The sequence below is a fragment of the Morus notabilis genome, unplaced genomic scaffold (assembly GCF_000414095.1).
Source record: "Morus notabilis unplaced genomic scaffold, ASM41409v2 Scaffold727, whole genome shotgun sequence".
In the NCBI taxonomy this organism is placed as follows: domain Eukaryota; kingdom Viridiplantae; phylum Streptophyta; class Magnoliopsida; order Rosales; family Moraceae; genus Morus; species Morus notabilis.
The window spans coordinates 320,444-339,720 of NW_010366508.1; the positions used below are offsets into that span (position 1 = coordinate 320,444).

The 19,277-nt window shown below is 32.5% G+C and overlaps 2 protein-coding genes and 1 non-coding gene across 3 annotated transcripts; all 3 read right to left on the reverse strand.

Annotated features, from left to right (window-relative positions):
• Window positions 1-604: 604 nt before the first annotated feature.
• Window positions 605-677, reverse strand: TRNAK-UUU. The gene has a single exon. It is a non-coding gene; the product is annotated as a tRNA-Lys (tRNA).
• Window positions 678-2,171: 1,494 nt separating this feature from the next.
• Window positions 2,172-4,813, reverse strand: LOC21394677 (elicitor-responsive protein 1). Its single transcript, XM_010110456.2, has 5 exons — window positions 4,671-4,813; window positions 4,435-4,500; window positions 3,086-3,224; window positions 2,510-2,645; window positions 2,172-2,403 (listed from the first exon to the last, which is right to left on the reverse strand). Exons 1-5 carry the CDS (start codon window positions 4,735-4,737, stop codon window positions 2,350-2,352), a joined length of 462 nt encoding a protein of 153 aa, XP_010108758.2. The 5' UTR covers window positions 4,738-4,813; the 3' UTR covers window positions 2,172-2,349.
• Window positions 4,814-7,146: 2,333 nt separating this feature from the next.
• On the reverse strand, window positions 7,147-11,612 carry LOC21394678 (serine/arginine-rich SC35-like splicing factor SCL30). The gene is made up of 8 exons (XM_024173703.1): window positions 11,457-11,612; window positions 10,601-10,775; window positions 10,193-10,270; window positions 9,116-9,280; window positions 8,940-8,983; window positions 8,143-8,221; window positions 7,892-8,068; window positions 7,147-7,648 (listed from the first exon to the last, which is right to left on the reverse strand). The coding sequence occupies exons 2-8, from the start codon at window positions 10,765-10,767 to the stop codon at window positions 7,555-7,557; spliced, it is 804 nt and encodes a 267-aa protein (XP_024029471.1). The 5' UTR covers window positions 10,768-10,775; window positions 11,457-11,612; the 3' UTR covers window positions 7,147-7,554.
• Window positions 11,613-19,277: the final 7,665 nt, after the last annotated feature.

The following is a 19,277-nucleotide window of genomic DNA, read 5'->3' on the forward strand; positions in this document are numbered from 1 at the left end:
GACAAGTGTACAATATTTTAAAAGAACAGTCCAGAAATGCGCCCATACACACTTCTGGTTTAAAATAAATTACTGAGAATAATTTAAATACCTTGGAACTATTTAAATTCACACGTCAGAAATATTTATTAATTAAAACTCAATTAATAATTCAGATTAGGCACACTAATAATCTCAATTACCTTAATTAATCTCAATTAATTCTTCAGGGTGTTATAATTTTAAAAATAGATATTTTCTTAAGAATATTAGGCCATATTCATTTCACCGATTCGAGTTTTCAATTTTAGGTTTTTACAGTAAAAAGTTCTCAGAAAATCTTACATCTAACTTTTTCTGCTACAGTGAAAATTTTTCAAAAAATGTCACATCTAAATTCGAATTGAAAACTCGAATTCACAAAGTGAATGAGGTCTTAATTTTTACAAAATCTTACGATATTATGAGAAAAAATACTACACTCTTATTTTTATAGCGGGAGAAAAAGTCAATTTTTTCATCGTGCGCATATAGAAGCTACTTTACTTTTCTGATGGAATATGCTGAAACGACACAAAAACTCCATCTCCATATTAATGCAAAACCTACATAAATTGCCTAAAACCGCCGTCTGTGGGAATCGAACCCACGACCACGTGGTTAAAAGCCACGCGCTCTACCGGCTGAGCTAAGACGGCTGGGGAGATAGCGCTCTTAAAACATTTAGAGCCCGTTTGGTTGGAGGATTCGTTCTCTTATTCGAATCATGATTCATGGTTCGCTACAATATTTTCTCTCACAAAAAACACACGTAAATCAAAAATGGTTCTAATATCATGGTTTTAATCCATGAACCAAACGGGCTCTTAATCGAACATAAATTTTGTAAAGACCCAACAAGTTAAAAAGCAAAAGGCCAATACTTAACATGAAGTCGGGATGACAATAAGGTAGGGTGGGGGCGGAAGAATATTTTTCATCCTCATTCATTTTCTTTTAAATTGTCCCCATCACTGCATAAGAAAGGGTAGGATCGGAGTTGGAAATTCTTATTGAGAGAGTTTTTTTCATACTTGTTTTATTCTTTATCATATAAGACTATACATTTTAAAATTACAGCAACTTAAAATAAAAATAAATAAAAGTTCATTATATGAATTTAGATCAAAATGAAAGGTTCCATAATAAAAACAAAATCTTAACCTATTGCTAACTGAATCCAAAAATAATAACTAATGCATAAGTAAAAAAAAAAAAAAAAAAAAAAAAAAAAAAAAAAAAAGTTTAAAAACATCAAAAATAAAAACGTAAATGACTTCATTGTCTATTCCTAATAGCTTCAAAAGAAGATGAAGAGGCACTAGGCAGTGCATTCTTATATGTATATATAATAAAAGAAAATATTAGTAGTCGCACTTTTTAAGGAGCTAGTTTCGTTTTTCCAATTAAAAAAATGTAGTTACCCTTTTTTTTAAGTAAAAAGTAATTTTAAGAGATTATTTATATATATATATATAATAATACATTAATATTGAGGCGGTGGCGGAATAGAGAATACTTCTTCCGTACCTCATCACCTCATCATAAATCCTTTTTTTTAAGTAAAAAGTAATTTTAAGAGATTATTTATATATATATATATATAATAATACATTAATATTGAGGCGGTGGCGGAATAGAGAATACTTCTTCCGTACCTCATCACCTCATCATAAATTGGGGACTATATTTTGTCCTCATCTTCAATAATTGTCCCTCATTTCCGTCTCGTTCCGGGTGAGACCCCGTTCTGTTGAGGACTAGGACTATTACCATCCCTAACATGGAGGCAATATTGATTTATCATTAATTTTAAGGATCAATTCTAGAACAATTTATTTTCGTTGTAAACATGTCGTAAATGTACTATTGATAACTTTTTTTTGTTTTTTGTTTTTGTTTTTTGCTGGAAGTACTATTGACAACTTAGATGAAAGTAAGGCAGAACTTTCTATAACTAGTAACCATTACATGCCAAACTGGGAAAAGAACACTAAACAAACACAAAAATAAATTTCATGGTACTTTTTTTATGGGCTTTAAAATACAAGAATTGACAAATTAATCGTATTGACGATTAAAGATAAAAGAAAGAAAGAATTTTTTTTTTTTTTTTTTTTTTTTTTTTTTTTTTTTTTTTTTTGTGTCTTAGAGCAGAAAGAAAGAATTTTCCATTACAACTAGTAACCACAGCTAGGAAATTTCCTTTAAAAAAAACAATTCATGGTACTTTTCCTTTCTGGGTTTTGGAATACAATTTTAGTTAACCAGGTAGTAACATAAATAGTTGAAATGATTAATATTAATGACAAAAAAAAAAAGTAGCATAAACTAGAAATTGCTCTCCTTCCATCCTCCAAACTCGTGTCCATTTTCCTCTTCCACCTACAAAATGCAACAATAAAGCATGATCAACCAACTGAACAAAAGTAGGAAATTACAATGTGGATAAATTAATTAGTGAGAATGTGTTAAGCCAATAGTTAGCTACCTTCCGGGTAAAAGTCACTCCAACTTGTATCTCTCCACGATAAGTATTGTCTTGGCGAATGACCCTGTATTTGACGGGATGCATTTCAGCAGTTCCATTCTCAGCTCCAAGCACCAATAAATCCTCCACATAGATCCTGCTTCCACAATTATTCCAATTAAAAAACTTTTCATTTTTCAACTAACAAAAAGAATCAAATAAGCAGTTGCATGCATAGCCTAACCATAAAAATGCACATCTCTCCTTCAAGGTCTAGGGTTCAAATTCAAAAAAAAAAAAAAAAAAAACCAAACAAACAAACAAAAAAACAAATAAGAGAAACATACATTTTTTTTATTAGCAATGCACTTATTTGTGTATATGATACTCGAGTTTCTCATGACATTAAAAAAAAAATGTTTCATATTGATTGCTAAATCAACTATAAAGTGGGATTTAAGTTGTCATTACATTTTCTTTTTTTATTAGAAAATTAACTATCAATCAATTCAGAAGAAGCCAAGTTGAAAATAATAATAATAATAATAATAATAATAATAATAATACAAGAGCAGCAAGAGCAGCAAAATTTCTTACGTGGCTTGTCCAATGAAATCGTCAGAAGAGAAGGTGTCCTTGTCCAGGATTTTGAGAATAATCTTGTAATTGTCACCAGAACCAGGATACTCCGCCCTGAAGCTGAATTTCTCGTTCCACACAGGATTCCCACCTCGCCCTGAAGTGCACCGTTTTGGGATTAAACAAACTGACTTTGCTTTTTCTTGTTCAATGACAACTCAAACCACTTTCGTTACATTAATGTGTGGCTAACCAAAATATTATCTAAAACAATGTCCCCCTTACACTTTCATAAATTCACAATAAAAGGCAGACATATATAAAATATCTGCCTCGCAAGCGAGAGTTGAATGACGATTTTGCCCTTAGATTTCCCCGCGTGGCTCATAAAGTTACGTACTTTGTCAATATTAGAGCATCTCTAATGCAATGTTATAATTGATGTGTGAATTATAAATTTAACATTTGAGTATAAAAAATACTCTAATACAATACTATTTGTTGTGTCAAATTTTTCATATATCATACTTTGTAGTAAATTTCACACTAAATATAACATATGAGAAATTTAATATTTAATTATTTTATTTTTTCATATAATCATTACTACTTTTGTATTTTTTAATTATTTTAAACATAAAAATTTACTTTTATAACTTTTAAAGTTTAATAATTATAAGAAAAAGTACATTTAACATTTCAAATAACATTATACATTAATTAGAATAAAAATAAAAATAATATATCATATCACACTTTTTAACAATAAATATATAATTATTATTAATATTTACATTAAAGATAATTTTATTTGTTGAACTGAGATCTTTAAACTTTTTTCTTTGGGAGATATATCTTTTAAAGCTTTTAATGCAGTGGAATGATGCTAGGCAATATTGAACGTTATTTGTCCTCGTATAGTTGTCTTTTAGCCTGAATTTATTGACAGAAACCGAACCACTGATTTCTTATTTAATGTTATTGATAAAACTTAAAAAGAGGAGAAAGTGGGGCACCTATAATAAATATAAGCATAAATAAACGTCCACGAGCCTACGACAGTGTTTTAAATTATTAATCTGTCTTTGTCGTCACATGAAATTTCTAATACGACCGTTTCAAGTGCCTACGTTTAATTTGTTTCATTATTCTCAATTCTCAAAGTCTTCGTAAGAAATCATAGGTGTTTCGCTGACCTATAACAATTAGGAATCAAGTCGAAGTTTTATTTCTTGGGAACTTATAATACACCTGTTCCACAAATAATATGCTTAAATGGGCACTTTCAAACGACACAATCAAACATAATTTTGTTCATACCATTCGAGTGCTTGAGGCAAATTAAAAAGGAAATTAACTAAACTAACCCCGGGCTACGCTGCTCTTGAGCTCTTGGCCTTTGTACTGAATCAGAACATAAGGGTCCATATCACCTACAAACCAAAAAAAAAAAAAAACAGTTGAGCAACGTAAGTAAAGAACTCAAAGAAAACAAAGAACATCAAAGCGTTTTTTTATTTTATTTTATTGGGGGTTTCTGAATTATATCATATTGGCCTAAAACTATACCAGAAATAATACGAATGAGAGAGAAAAAGTGTACCAAAGAAATCTGAGTCCCCAAGATCCTTTGCATTCACCAGCAAAACCTCCATAATCCCAACTGCCATGATCTCTGTGATTGTGAATGTGCTTTCTTTGCTCTTAAGAATTATCAGTTACGGTTTTGAGTTTGATGAGTTTGTATGTGTTGTATATGATATGTGGAAGATGGAATGAAAGTGCATGTTTTATAATGGAAGGGAAGGGTTATGCGGTAACAGGGCGTTGAAGATTTCCAAATGCACGACCAGTAACAGTCAGCCACCTCATTACCCCCAGCCGCCGAGTCAGTCTTCTTCTTTCTAAAGTCTAGTTAATTGTTCTTATTATGTTGCGTTACAAAATTGACTCTACAATTATGACTGCTAATATGGCAATACAAATTAGAGGAATTATTCAGTACACTGAGTGTATCACGTCATATTATTTATGTAGTACACTCAGTTAATGAGATTGTATAATTTAATACACCCGTTCAATAAGTTTTTTACTTTTATTTTTTTCTTTCTTAATATGTATTCAATATAAATACATATTAGGAAAGAGAAAAATAAAAATAAAAAACTTATTGAATGGATGTACTGAATGATACAATCTCATTAATCGGGTGTACCACATAAACAATATGACGTGATACACTCGGTGTACTGAATAATTTCTCTACAAATTGTTATTACTATTTTTTTTCTTTCTTTTGAAGGAAACTTCTTGTTATTACTTTTTTTTTTTTTTTTGAAGTTTATTACAATTTGTAGAACACTGCAACTTTTTTCGAGAAATTATTGACAAAATCTCTTTCTAAGACGCGTGGCTGTAGTTTGCTTTAATTATTCATGAATAGACCAAGCCCGCGCGTATGCTTCACTATCAATAATAGTGAGAAAAAAAAGGACTTCTCTTAAGGGAATGTTTTTTTTTTTTTTTTTTTTTTTGGTAAAGGAAATTTTTGTTTTTCAAATTTGGTTTGGTTCCATTACGATCTGGACCTTGAAAAAACTGTTGTCACAACTACTTTTTAGAAGCGGCTTTCAAAGGATTCAATTCTAGAGGAAAGTTGAGGGTGAGAATTTTTTCTTTTAATTAAGTTACGTTTAAGATTCTTTTTTTTTTTCTTTTTTTTTTGGTGATAAGTACGTGTATGATTTTTCGTTAAGAAATGTTTCTCATTGAAAATTAGTATTCATCCAAGTTTCTCTATAGAACATTCTTTCAATTATTCCACCATCCATCCAAGTTTCTCGTTACAACATTCTATTAATCATGGCTTAGGGACTAGGAAATGATTTAAGGTTAATCACACTAATAGTCTATGAGGTTTACTTTTAATCTCACTTTAATTGTTAACTTTTAAACTTCGTGTATTTGATTTATGAAGTTTTATTTTGTTTTCGTTTTAATACTTCTATTAGTTAGGTGTTGAATATTTGACGTGGTAAATTAAGGACTAAAATTGTAAACATCTAAAATTTAGAGACTATTTATAAAGATTAACTTTTAGTCCCTAAACATTAAACTTTAAATTTCATTTTGACTTTTTTTAAAATGTCGCACAATTGGTTATTGAGGTTTTATTTTGCTTCAGTTTTAGTACTTTTGTTAGTTAAGTGTTAAATATTTGACAAAATTTGAGTAAATTAATGACTAAAATTGAAAACATCTAAAAAATTTAGAGACTATTTATGGAAATTAACTTTTAGTCCCTAAACACCCATTTCAGTCCTTATATTTTAAAACGTCGCACGGTTTTCTTTTGTTTCAGTTTTGGTATTTTTTATCTAGGTGTTAAATTTCAGTCCTTTAAATTTGAAAACATGTAAAGTTTAAGGATTAAAAGTTAATTTTCATAAATAGTCTCTAAATTTTAGATTTTTCAATTTTTGTCCTTAATTCTATCAAATACTTAACATCTAACTATCAAAAGTACGGAAACAAAATAAAACCTCAATAACCAACTTAAAAACATTTTTTTTATAAAAAAAAATAGTCAAAAAAGGTGTAAAAGAAACTAAAATGATAATAAGATTAAATAAAATAAAATATAAAGACAAATGATAAAGCTCTGTAAAAATGACTCAATAAAAAAATTTTATTAATAAAATAACTTTTTAAAAATTTTAATTGGTAAAATGACTACAAAACGACCACTTTATACAAAGAACGACCGGATAGTCATTCTTTGCTAAAAAATGAAAGTCATTTAGAGCCCGTTTCGTTCATTAATTAAAACCATGAGATTAAAATCATTTTCGATTTACGTATGTTTTTTGTGAGAAAAAATATTGTAGCGAACCATGAACCATAATTCGAATCAGAAAACGAATCCTCCAACCAAACAAACTCTTAGTCAAATTTCTCTAAAATGATAATAAGATTAAGAGTGAGAGGAAAAACAAGAATTAGAGACTAAAAGAATAAATCAAGAGGACTCAAAAAAAAAAAAAAAAAAAAAAAAAAAAAAAAAAAAAAAAAAACACGAGTTTCATCCCCAAAGAAACATGGTTGAAATGTTTAGTCCCAACCCGACCCACTGACACGAAACATTTCATCCCGGTAGGAACAAAACCTACGCGCCGGTTGGCGCTTTTATATATTGTTAAGATCAAGATTAAGACAACGAACAAAACATCAAACAGAACAAAAGAACTTATCAAATTCCTCAAAAAACGAATATATATATATCTGACTTCTTCCACGAATCCACATAATTGCACTGGGTCTAAAAGCGAATGCTCAACAATCTTCAAGATGCATGCATATCACTAAACACAGTGCTCCACCCCCCTTTTTGAATGGACTGAACACAATGTTGCAACCTAAAAGAGTGATGCTAATCCAGCCAACATTAACCACCGAGTGAAGTTTCTGCAGCCTTCTTGTCCCCCCGGTCACCGGCTACGCCTGGATCCAGGTGGTGATATTGATGTTCTACGAGGTGACCTCCAATGTCCTTCCGCATCCTCAGTCTCGTATGCAGATTTCCTATAACAAACACGGCATCAGAATGCAGTAAAAACAAGGTCACGACAGCCACAATGAAATGTAATCTTCTCACAAAATGACACATACAATCAAAGTTTTATTTTAAGTTTGTGCTTATGAATCCCAGCCTTGCTCCATTATGACAATACAATATGCAAAGAAGAGTACTAAAAAAAAATTGCTATTTATCAGCTTAAAAGGTTGAAACTATTGGATAGATCTCCCATTTCTCATTAGTCATACCCATCATTGTTTGGATTTTGCTCAGCACCATTTTCAAAACCCGGAGAATATGACCTACGACTACGATCGCCATCTTGCTCTCGTGGAAGACCCCTTGGAGATCTTGGATGGTCTGCATGCCTTCTATTTGGGGAAACAGAGTAGTCAGCACGCCGCTTTGGAGCAGGAGAGCGGGACCTGGCATAGTTTAAAAAGGATTCACTGATTTGGAACAAATTAGACAAATATAATGGCTGTTATTGATGGCTTACCGTGAGTGGTATCGGCTTCTAGAACCTGAGGGATGGCGGGGAGAGCATGAACGGGATATAGATCGAGATCGAGAACGTCCTAAGACATATTATATGCATAATAGAATCAGATTTAATAGCTAAGCAAAAAGGAAGCATAATACAAAAGGAACAACAATGCCAACTTAAAAATAGCCACATCATTTTAAGATGCAAGAAAGTTGCTAGATAAAGCGTTTCACGTCTAACAACATTAAAAGCCCTGATTTTGGTCCTTCAAACTTTCACCTGATCCATAATTCAATTCTAAATAGAGAAGGAAAAAAAAAAGAAAAGAAAAGAAGAAACTTCATCGATCTAACTAATGAAAAAAACTGTACAGAAGAACTAATGTCCGCACTTATTAAAGTATAACCGTATAACTTGGTAGGCACTTGTGATAAAGATAAAACTTTCAAAGCCATATCAGGCACCACCATAAAAGATGGTGAAAGATAATATATAAATATATACATAAAATCAAATGCTTACAGAATAATCAGGAAGAACTTTGTTAAGTGCGCTATAAAAAGCGCTCTAGTTGTAGACATAAATAGTGCATCTAACTGGCCTATCAAGCCACACTAGTTCTAGACGCTAGAAGTGATAAACACAGTAAATCAAAATGTTCTAACGGGAAGTATGCAACTAAAGGGAAAAACCCAAGCACAGAAACAAGTGGTTCAAAATTTAGGGAAAAGGAAAAACTACAACCCGGTATAAAAGTAACAGAAACCATCTAAAGAAGATCAATAAGAATCTACAGAAAAAAAAAATACCATAATAAGATGAACGCCGTTCCCTATAGCTTGGTCCTGGCCATCTGCAGAAACCATAACAAACAGTTGGAATTCCCAAACATAGAAAAGTGAGCATGAGTTCTTTCCTTCTTTCTATAACTTTATTTGGATGGGGGTGACAAAAACGATTTCAGAGACAGAACAGCGTGAACTACCTAGGCCTGGTCCTTTGACGCATTTCCTCTGGCCTTTTCCTACTCTCTGCAGCAACAACCACTGATATCTCCCTTCCAGCAAAGGTTTTCCCATTCATATGGTACTGAGCCTCTGATGCTTCATACGAATCCACAAACTGCACAAATGCAAACCCTCGAGGTTCCCTACATATAACAAAGCTTTATTAAAGTATGTAAATCATAAAATTAGTGCACCACTGCAATGACTGTACAGCAACAGTGAATAACCAAAACTGGCACAGTGAGTTACCGCCACAGTGTAACTACAAGTACACCTTACACAACTTTCAGCTCAGAAGCAGTTCCACACGAGTGGATGCTGTATTTACATAAAGCATGTAAAATTGAGGCTTAGCAGCTGACCTTTTTCTTTATAGTCAAGCATGAAAGGTAACTTCAAAAGATCCAAGTGACTTGAAAAGTCTTCACATTCTTGTAATTATAAGCACTTGAAATTGTAGTCTTCAGATTGTCAAGTATCAACTTTCTTCCTCATCAAACTTCTATAAGATTGTGTAATTATTTAATTTCTCTTCGTAAATGGAACATGCTTCATTTGAACATTACTTAACACGCCTGGTATACCACTATGTTAGGCAAAGATAAACAGTAGACCTTCATCAAATGTAGGGCTTGGGGCTTGTTTTAACTTCAAAGTTCAAACCAACATACCCCTGAACAAACCAGTTCAAAATCCACTATAAAAAAGGAAAAATAAAACCTTGATAAGTAGTTTAGAAAAACTAAAAGAAAGGGATATGTTTATTTCATCAACTCAAAAAACTTCAGTCCTAAAAACTTCGCAAGAACTAAAAGTAAAACAAAACTACAGTTGATATCAACTACTTCAAAAACCACATGCCCACTGAAAGTTTCCATACACCCATGAGAAGATCTCAAAGCGTGCATGAAAATGTGGCTGAGAAGTCCTACCAAACAAATACAAATTACGAAATATTACACATCCCAAATCATTATAGAATAATAGATATTAAGCAAATTATCAATCCACAATGTGTTGAGACAATTCTGTATGCAATATCCAAAAAGACTCACCCTGTGTAATAGTCCTTTGGGATATAGACGTCCCTAACAACTCCAAATCTCTCAAATGGAACTCGTAATTCTTCTGGTCTACAGAAAGCATTTAAAGATTAAAAATTCACACATGACTCCAGTTCAAGCCAAACAAACAAAATCAAACAAAAAAGTAAATAAATAACTGTATTGAAGAACATCAAACTAAGCAAGAATACTATTTGTCCGAAAAAAACCACACATTGATCAATCAAAGAGCGATTCAACAACTAAGAGAAAGATCGATTCTTAGGGATCCTCCGGGGAGGAAAAGGAATTGGTATACCAATCCGCCTTAAGCTCTAATTTGCATGATTCTAAACTTAGACACAAAAAAAAAAAAAAAAACACACACACACAAAAGTGGTAACTAGTGAAAAAGATTACCTGCAATCAAGAGGGATATTGCGAACCAAAAGGCTTCCATGATTCTGTTCCTTGCGTCTTCCTCCATATCCACCGCCTCCACCATAACCCCTTCTTGGTGGGCTTCTTCCTCGACCACCATAATCTCTCCTTGGAGGACTATAGTACTGTGGACTGTACCTTCTCATTCTTTTGCCTGAAACATTTACTCTCCATATTAATACACGATACTAACAAAGTACTATAAAATTAAGAAAAAAAGATATCTTTTTATATAGAAGAAAACAGATCAGTGGACTGTACCTTCTCATTCTTTTGCCTCAAACATTTACTCTCCATATTAATACACGGAATTAACAAAGTACTATAAAATTAAGAAAAAAAATATATATTTTTATATAGAAGAAAACAGATCATTTCTTCAACAAGCACTTTATCTGTTTTTGCGTTTGTTTGTTTGTTCTTTTGAGTTTTCTGCTAACATTACATGGTGAATTTTCGAAAAGTTTCCTATTTTCCTCGGCCGAATTGCTCGATATCTGGACATTAATTGAGAAAAGGAAAATTCGAACTTTTTCCACTCATTTTTTCTAACTATTTATCCGCTAACAAACGGAAAAAAAGGACGAATTTGGAGCTTGTTTGGCTGCTTAAAAAATTTTAAGCCGAGAAAAACAGAAAGAAAAATGGAAGATCGGGGTTCAAGATAGCAGGTTTGAATTTTAACAGAGAAATGAGTGAATGAAAAGTTCCAAAGACTACTCTTTCTCTCTCTCTTACTCTTTTTTCCTGCGATTTCGCAGGAGCCAAACAAACGGGAAGTTCCCTCCGATCTAGAGGATCGATTACGAAAGAGAAAGAGAGCGGAAGGCATTACCTGTACAAACTACGACGTCAACGAGAGATCTTCGATTGGCAGAAGAGAGAGAGAGAGAGAGAGGCTTTTTTACTGAAGTTTACTTCGATCTGGAGAATATCGGTCGGAGTCGATATTCCAAGTTCCAACCCTAAAGTCTCTGTTCCATGTTGGGCTGAGTGACGGGTTTCGACTTGGATCTTATTGGGCCTAAAAAAAGAAAGTAAACTTTGGGGAAAGAGCAGTTATATTATACGGGATTCACTGTGACATGAAACATGCACGTGAGATAATTCAGGCGGTAGGGCCAACCGGTAAGCCATCACTCTGATTCGTTGCACGATCGGAAATAGTTTCACATACCTTGGTGCAAGTTTTCCTTTCACACCAAACTGAACAACTCCCTTGCGTGGGGAAACTTTCAGCAACACGAAGTCGCCTTCTTGGAATTCTAAAGGCCTACGCCTTCTGTTAGCATAACTTTTCTGACGACTTTCAGCTGTCAACAGTCGTTCCCGAATTACAACTATCTTCTCATTATTTTCTTGAATGACTTCCGGTCCAGTGCTCAGTCAATCCTCTGGTTCCAACCAACACACAGGTGACCTACAAGGACGACCATACAGAGCTTCAAACGGTATCATTCCAATACTGGCCTGATAGCTATTGTTATAAGCAAACTCAGCTAGATGCAGGTATTTCTTCCAGTTCTCACCAAATTCAAGAATACAAGCACGAATTATCTCCTCAGTGCACGCCGCATGTGTAAATCTTCATCTCCTTGCCTCTCATTTATTCAATTATTGTTCTACCTTTTCTGATTTCATGTAATTTTTTCTTGCCAGATTTTTTCCTCTTCACCCTTGGTTGGTTGCTGCATGTATGTAAGTTCTGATTTTTGGCTTTTCATTTATTAAATTTATGAGCTGAGGTGTTTCTATTGCTGATCTGTATTGCCAGCACATAATTTGTACATATTTTGTAGCAAATGTATTAAATGCATAGGTGATTTTCCCTTCCTTGATTCTCTGTAATGGTTAGGAATTTTACAGGAAAAAATTCCCCCCATTTTCTGCCCTTTTTCCTCCTACCGTTTCTCTTTATTTTTTCCTTTTGTTGTTTCTATTGATGTATAACTTTGTTATTTTATGAATAAACATTGCTGCTCTAAAAAGATGGTAAAAAATTTCCCTTTATATCAAATCAATAAAAATTCCTTTTTATTGTCGATCCCTGTTATTAACATATTGTTATTCCATTCTTTTCTTCCTCTCTGTACAACTGGTGTATGGTCATTAGTTATTAGGTCTGAAGTTGCTCATTTTTTTTGTCATATGCTTAGATGGATACTTACACCTAAGATATTTTATTTTTACTTGCCCCTTTTTATCTCCTATGCTCTTTCCTATCTTTTTTTTATGGCGATGATGAGCATGAATAATTTTAATCCATTGAGAATTGTACCGTGAGACTACTTTATTCATTTGAATTCCAGATTTGTCAATATTTTCTTAGTGAACATTTTTTGCTCTCTCCTTTTTCTTCCTTTTGCTTAGCTTACTTCTTTTACTTTTTTGGCTCTACCATTTGATTTTAAGGCTATTTACAAATGTATTACATTTCCCTTTTCATTCCTTATTTTAAATTTTCTTATGCTATTTTAATTTGCCCCTGCTCTTTAACTCTATTTTTTACTTATTTCTAGCCCCTCCTACTTTTCTCTTGCCTCTCTCTTTATTTTTTCCCGCTTTTAAAACTGGACTATCATACTTGAATTTCCCAGCATTGACTCCAATTTGAACCACTCTGGATCGGATAGTGGGAGAACGGATTTGCTCTCTTTCTCTACTCATTTTCGCTCCTCACTATAAGGCTTAATGTCCTCTTAATCCATTCTTGGTGTTTTTAAACTTCGGCTTGTGGTTACATTTTTCTGCCTATGCTATCTTTTGCCTTCTTTTTCCCTTGGATTTGAATAAGTAGCCATTTAATGCAAATGCAGTATTAGCTTCTGCTTCCCCTTTTGTTTACCTATATTTTATACTCTCTACTCCTTTTTTCCCCTCCTTTTCTACATGCTCTGGTTTTTACAGTTTGTTCTTATTTTGTTGCTATCTTATACTTATAATAAATCCATTCTTTTTTCCTCCCCCCTTTACCTCACATGGTGGCTTTTGGACGACTCTATACTTTGCTCTGGTTATTCACTTTCTATGACACAATTTATAATTTGTGTGATAAATTTGGTGTCTTACTGCCATTTGTATTTTTGTGCAGTTGCCCTTAGTAGATAGCCAAAAAAAAAAATGCAAATGCTTATGTTTACCTTTTTATCACACATTGTTGAGAATATTCATTATCTAAGCCATCATTACTAAATAAAAACATTACCACGTTCATCCTTCATTGGATATGCTTTTGGCTCTTTTCCGCTGCCTTCTCTGTGTTGTGCTCTACATTTCATTCTCGCTTTCTGCTTTTCTTCCTTCTTTTTTCTCCCATTACAATTGTTTTGTCCCTTTTCATTTCTCATTTGTTAATCTCTCTATTTACTTATTTATTTAATTGTATTTTCCCAGACTTGGCACCACACTCTGGTTTATATTTTCATTGATGTACCTCTATATTAAAAACATCTAAAAGTGCCCTCTTTCCCAAGCTCAATGAGTGCCTATCTTCTTATGTGGGTCCCTTTGTTTCCTTTGGTTGCGTATAGCTACCTGTATCCTATAAATGGAGGGATTGAAAATATTTGTAAATTATAATTTATCTGATTTTATATTTTGCACAATACAAAATAGAGAGAGAACATAATAGTGACTATGCATCAATGGATCCACAAAGGCAAGATAGATTTATTAATTTATATCATATATGTCTAAAAAAATTTTATTGTTTTAAATACATATCAAATTTTTTTTTTCATTTCAGTCCTCAACCAACACCATCGTCACAGATATCAGACCCAACCACAATTAATCAACATACGCCAATCATAAAAAGATCAAACACAAGATAAAGCATGTTATATATAAAAAAATAATTTTTACTATTTTAAATACATATTTACATAATATTCCATAATATCAATTCTGAATCAAAAGCAACAGAACATTTTAAAAAACGTATAAAGACAGAGTAATATATTTTTTTCTATATCATTTAATTTACACTATGTATGATAAAAATTTGTCAATTTCTTTAAAAATTATATTGTATATAAAAATCTCAAATCTTTCATATATTATAACAATATATCCCACAGCAACGCACAAAATATAAGCTCATTTGTCCTTAAAAAAATTATAGACGTGCTAACTAATTAATGTTCAATTTGAAAGATCTATTTTTTTATTGATATGATTTTCATGATATCTAATTTAATCTTTTCGTACTCCTATTTAATTTTAATTTTAATTTAATTTATAGAATAATATAAACCATTTCAACTAGTAATATTATATTTTCTTTTTTAAAATTAATGTAATTTTTTATCTTTATTTATTAATTGTCTTCATCTTACCTCCTCCTACTTATTTTCCTTCTTTGAATAAGAAAGTACAAGAACAACTCTCCGAGTTTGATATTTACAAAGCTACTCCTTTGATTGTTTTGACTGATTATTGCTAATAAGTAAAATTAATAAAGACTTGTTCATTGTTTCTCGTTTTCTGAATGATTTTGGTTTAATATTAAACAAAAGGTGAGGGTATATTTTTTATTTCTTTAAAAAATACTTTCTAATTATAATTAATATGGGTGTGCGCTCTTTTATTTTTTCAAAAAAAAAAAAATATATATATATATATTATTTCTGTTTATAACTAATGTGGGAGTTTGTTAATGGGTTTTCATGTAATTTTAATGTAAGGTAAAATTGTAATAAATATTTATTATGAATTGGTGGGGGTCTTAATAAATTTAGTGGGTGCAAATATAATTATTCTTTTAAGAAAATTGCTAAAAATTACCTTAGGGTCTCTGTCACGACCTCAAAGATGAGACTATGATTATTAGGATATAATTAAAGAAAATTAAGTTAATTAAACTGGATTAATTAAGAAAAATCAATGAAAATAAAATAAAATATACAAATACCAAAATAGATATTGAATTATATTGCTCCAGAGTCTTTCCTTTACAAACAATATTTAAAATAGTCCATAAAGTTTAAAATAATACAACTCTGGGAATATGTCGACCAATACAGCTTATATATAGAAATACAGTACATCTCAGAATTAAAACTGTACATCCAAAACAAACGTATCGCTTCAAATCTCGCGCCTTCAATCCATTGACATCCACTTGTCATGTTATAAATCTAAACCGCTAACTCTGGATGAGGTTTGAAACATTAAAAACATAATAGTAAAAGCGAGTGAAAGGCCCAGTAGGATATAATTTTATAAAACTTTATAAATAAAAGTGCATCCGAAACCGATCATCCTTTAAAGAAAGGAAATAAATCTTAAAGTTTCAGTTTCATGCATCAGCAAGTAATTTAATGATAAATTACTTACAGCATCGCTAAGCCTTAATTCACCACTGTAGTGGCCCGTACGGGTTTCGGGACCTACTCCTACGGATACGATCCCCATATCCCGATCTCTAGGCCATCAAGCATTTTATCATTTCTTAAAATATCTCATTTTAAAAAAATATATGTTAAAACCTTAATTCAGTTCATTAGGAATTCAATAGCATTATTCATGTTATTTCCTTAAACTACTTTATATTTATAAACTATATTTCTCAAAACCTCATTTAACACAATGATGGTTTAATAGCATAAGTCATGTTATTTTCTCAAAATCATTTTCAAAACGTTTACATAGGTTGAAATCATTTAAAACAATGCTATCAAGAATATGGACAAGAATATCCTACCTCTTGCCAATTTAGTCTACTTATAACTTCACATTACTCAACTGTCTATTCTTGAAGCTCCACGGCTCGCTCTGAACTTTCACGAATTCATTAGATTCGCCTCAATTTGCATGCACGATATCGATAGACTTTTCAACATAGTTGAATTAGCGCAAACGGAGGTCACTGTTGCATTCAACACGGCGAAACGAGTCAAGCTATGGTCTTGGATCGACAAACAGAGGTCGGGAGGTTGCTGAACGGAAGCTCACCAGAATTCGGCCACAATTGGCAGCGTCGGAGGCTCCCGGAGAGTTTTTTCGCGGCGGACTTGGGTCATACCCCTCCTAAATCAACCATTCTGAGTTCAATGGTGTGGTTAATTTTACCAAATTCACCCTCTAACTACTCAGATCAAACTCAAAAATAATGACAAAATCCGGTGACTTTGATCTTAATTCTCTGACTATGGAATCTCAAAATTAGTTAATGGTTTTCATTACCCATGATCTTTTGAGCATCTTGACACCAAAATCACTATAATCTAACAGTTAGATCGTCAAAACCACCCTACAACACGACAACAGCGGCGGCGAGCTTGAATCTTCGGCAATCGGCAGTGGAACCTCAAAATTGAGTTGGGGCTTTTGCTCAACGTCTCGTTCTGAGTATAACGAGCCCGACGGTGTCACTCACGCGGCCGGAAAGGCATAGTTTGACGAGGGGCGGCGGTGGCTGAATTTCATAGCTTCGGCGAGAATCAAGGAATGCCACTGGTTGGGCTTTCTTCATCTCTTCGAGATGAGTCCATAGGGATCGGAATCACTCCGATCGAAGGTCGGACGACAAAGTTACGACGATGAGAAATTTTAGTAGTTTTCATAACTTTGGCCGGCGATCGCGGCTGATTTTGATGGATTTAGAGGTCCTGCGACATGTCAACATGCTCAGCTCATCGAGAGGTTTCCGATGGTGTGGGCGGTGTCGCGAAACGACACTAGAATCTTATCGGTGGTAGGTTGCCGGTGTGGAGAGAGAGAGGGTGAACGTGGAAGAGAGAGAGAGAATGAGAGAAGAAGGTGAAAAGAGAGAGAAAAGGAAAAAGAAAAAAGGTGCTTAGACTTTCTAGGTAAATTTGATGATTAGATTTCAAAGTCCAATTTGAATAGAGTATGGAATGACCCATTATTCATGTTCTAAAAAATTAGCTACCGACACTTTTAAAATTATTTGGGGGACAACAGTGTAAATTTTAAAACAATTATTTTTAAAGGGAAAGATCATTTACGTGATCATTATAATTATAAACCCTTTACTAATCTCAAATTACTTAACACTAACCATCGGATTAAATTAATTAAGATGGGATTGTGACAGCCTCATATTCATGATTTGGGATTGCTCGATTCCAAAAAAAAAAAAAAAAGACAATAGGATATTACATGTGGTTTTCATCATACATCATACATGTCTCCAATTATTTCGATAGTTCGTCTTTCTTTTTTTTTAGAAGAAATTAATATCAATAATGCTAGATAAAATATGGTTTTCACACTCAGGATTAGCAATTTGATTTGTAACACAATATATTGATGACATGAAATGAAAAGCTCGAGATTGAGATGGTTCATTTTACTGTGATTTCATAGTTTGTATTTTGGTGTATATAAACTGTATTGGTCGTGATTATCACAGAGTTGTATTATTTTAAAAAATTATATAAATTTTTGAACTGTTTTATAATTATTTTAAAATAAAAGACTTCATGATACCTATTTTTTAAGCATTTATTTTTTAAATTTTGTTAATAAATCAAGTTTATTTAAATTAATTTTTAAACAATCACGACTGCTCTTTTTGGCCATGACAAATTTGGTCGTCCACACAACTGCGATGATAATTGTCTTATAATCGGACATTGAAATCGAAGCTAGAGAACCTCAGAGGCAAAGGTTGATCCTTGCAACTTCCGACCCAGTTGATCCTTGATCAGTGCATGAAAATGCACCCTAAATACTGCTTTTGATTTATATAATATTAAAATATTAAAGCTTTAATTAAACAATTCCATTATTTTTATTCAGAATATTTTTAATTGGAATTTGGCTAGTTTTTGCTTAAATATTTACATATGAAAGCAATGTAAAAAACTACACAAGAATAAGCCATGAAAGCCATATTTTCAAAACCACTCAGAGTCAAGCCTCTCAGTCAAACCGCACAAGCCGATCAGAGAGAGGGAGAGCCGCGTGAGCCAAGCCGCAAGCTGATTCCAGCTCTCCCACGTTTCCTCACTCTTCCTCGCGCGCTGATTAACGCCCAAAAGTGATATTCACAAGCGGTCAATTGTAGCACAGAAGGGCGGTCGTATCCACAGAGAGATAATAAAATAACAAGAATGATTAACATAATAAGAGCGTTAGAGAAAAGTGAATTAAAGAAAAATGATAGTTTTTGAGATTTTTGTTGCAAATAAAATAAAAAAGGAGAAAATCTGTATGAAGAAAACGGTAAGGTGTCGAGAATCCCTAATGCTTCGTTCACCAATTCAAGTTTTGATTCACGAAATAAAATAATCAAATAAATTAAATCTCTATGTTGGCTCAGAAAATATTATTATTACAAGTTATCTAAAATCAACAATATATCAATCTGACAATATTGCAGTAAAAGACAATTTGTAAAATAATTTGAATAACAAAACAATGCGTGACATACTTACATAAGAAAAGCGTGACTGAACTTATATAAAAATTGGCACACAATATTTTGAAAAGTAATAGAAAAATAGATGAGATTTAATTTATTCAGATGTTAAACTTTACAGCACAAGGAATCAAAACCCCAAATTGGGTCGCTCAACAGAAGTTCATCTCTAACCTCACCAAGAAAACTCTAGCCTATCTTGCAAAACATTCTCACAAGTTCTAGAGAGAAAATATGAGACTGACAGCAAGACGACAAAAAAAAAAA

Excerpts from the sequence above, each read along its gene's own strand:
- LOC21394677 (XM_010110456.2), bottom strand. The coding sequence starts at position 4,737 with ATGGCAGTTGGGATTATGGAGGTTTTGCTGGTGAATGCAAAGGATCTT. Across the intron at positions 3,225-4,434 it reads CAAGAGCAGCGTAGCCCGGG|GGCGAGGTGGGAATCCTGTG; the intron begins GTTAGTTTAGTT and ends GGTGCACTTCAG. Across the intron at positions 2,646-3,085 it reads GATTTCATTGGACAAGCCAC|GATCTATGTGGAGGATTTAT; the intron begins GTAAGAAATTTT and ends TTGTGGAAGCAG.
- LOC21394678 (XM_024173703.1), bottom strand. The coding sequence starts at position 10,767 with ATGAGAAGGTACAGTCCACAGTACTATAGTCCTCCAAGGAGAGATTAT. Across the intron at positions 10,271-10,600 it reads AATATCCCTCTTGATTGCAG|ACCAGAAGAATTACGAGTTC; the intron begins GTAATCTTTTTC and ends TGCTTTCTGTAG. Across the intron at positions 8,222-8,939 it reads ACGGCGTTCATCTTATTATG|GACGTTCTCGATCTCGATCT; the intron begins GTATTTTTTTTT and ends AATATGTCTTAG.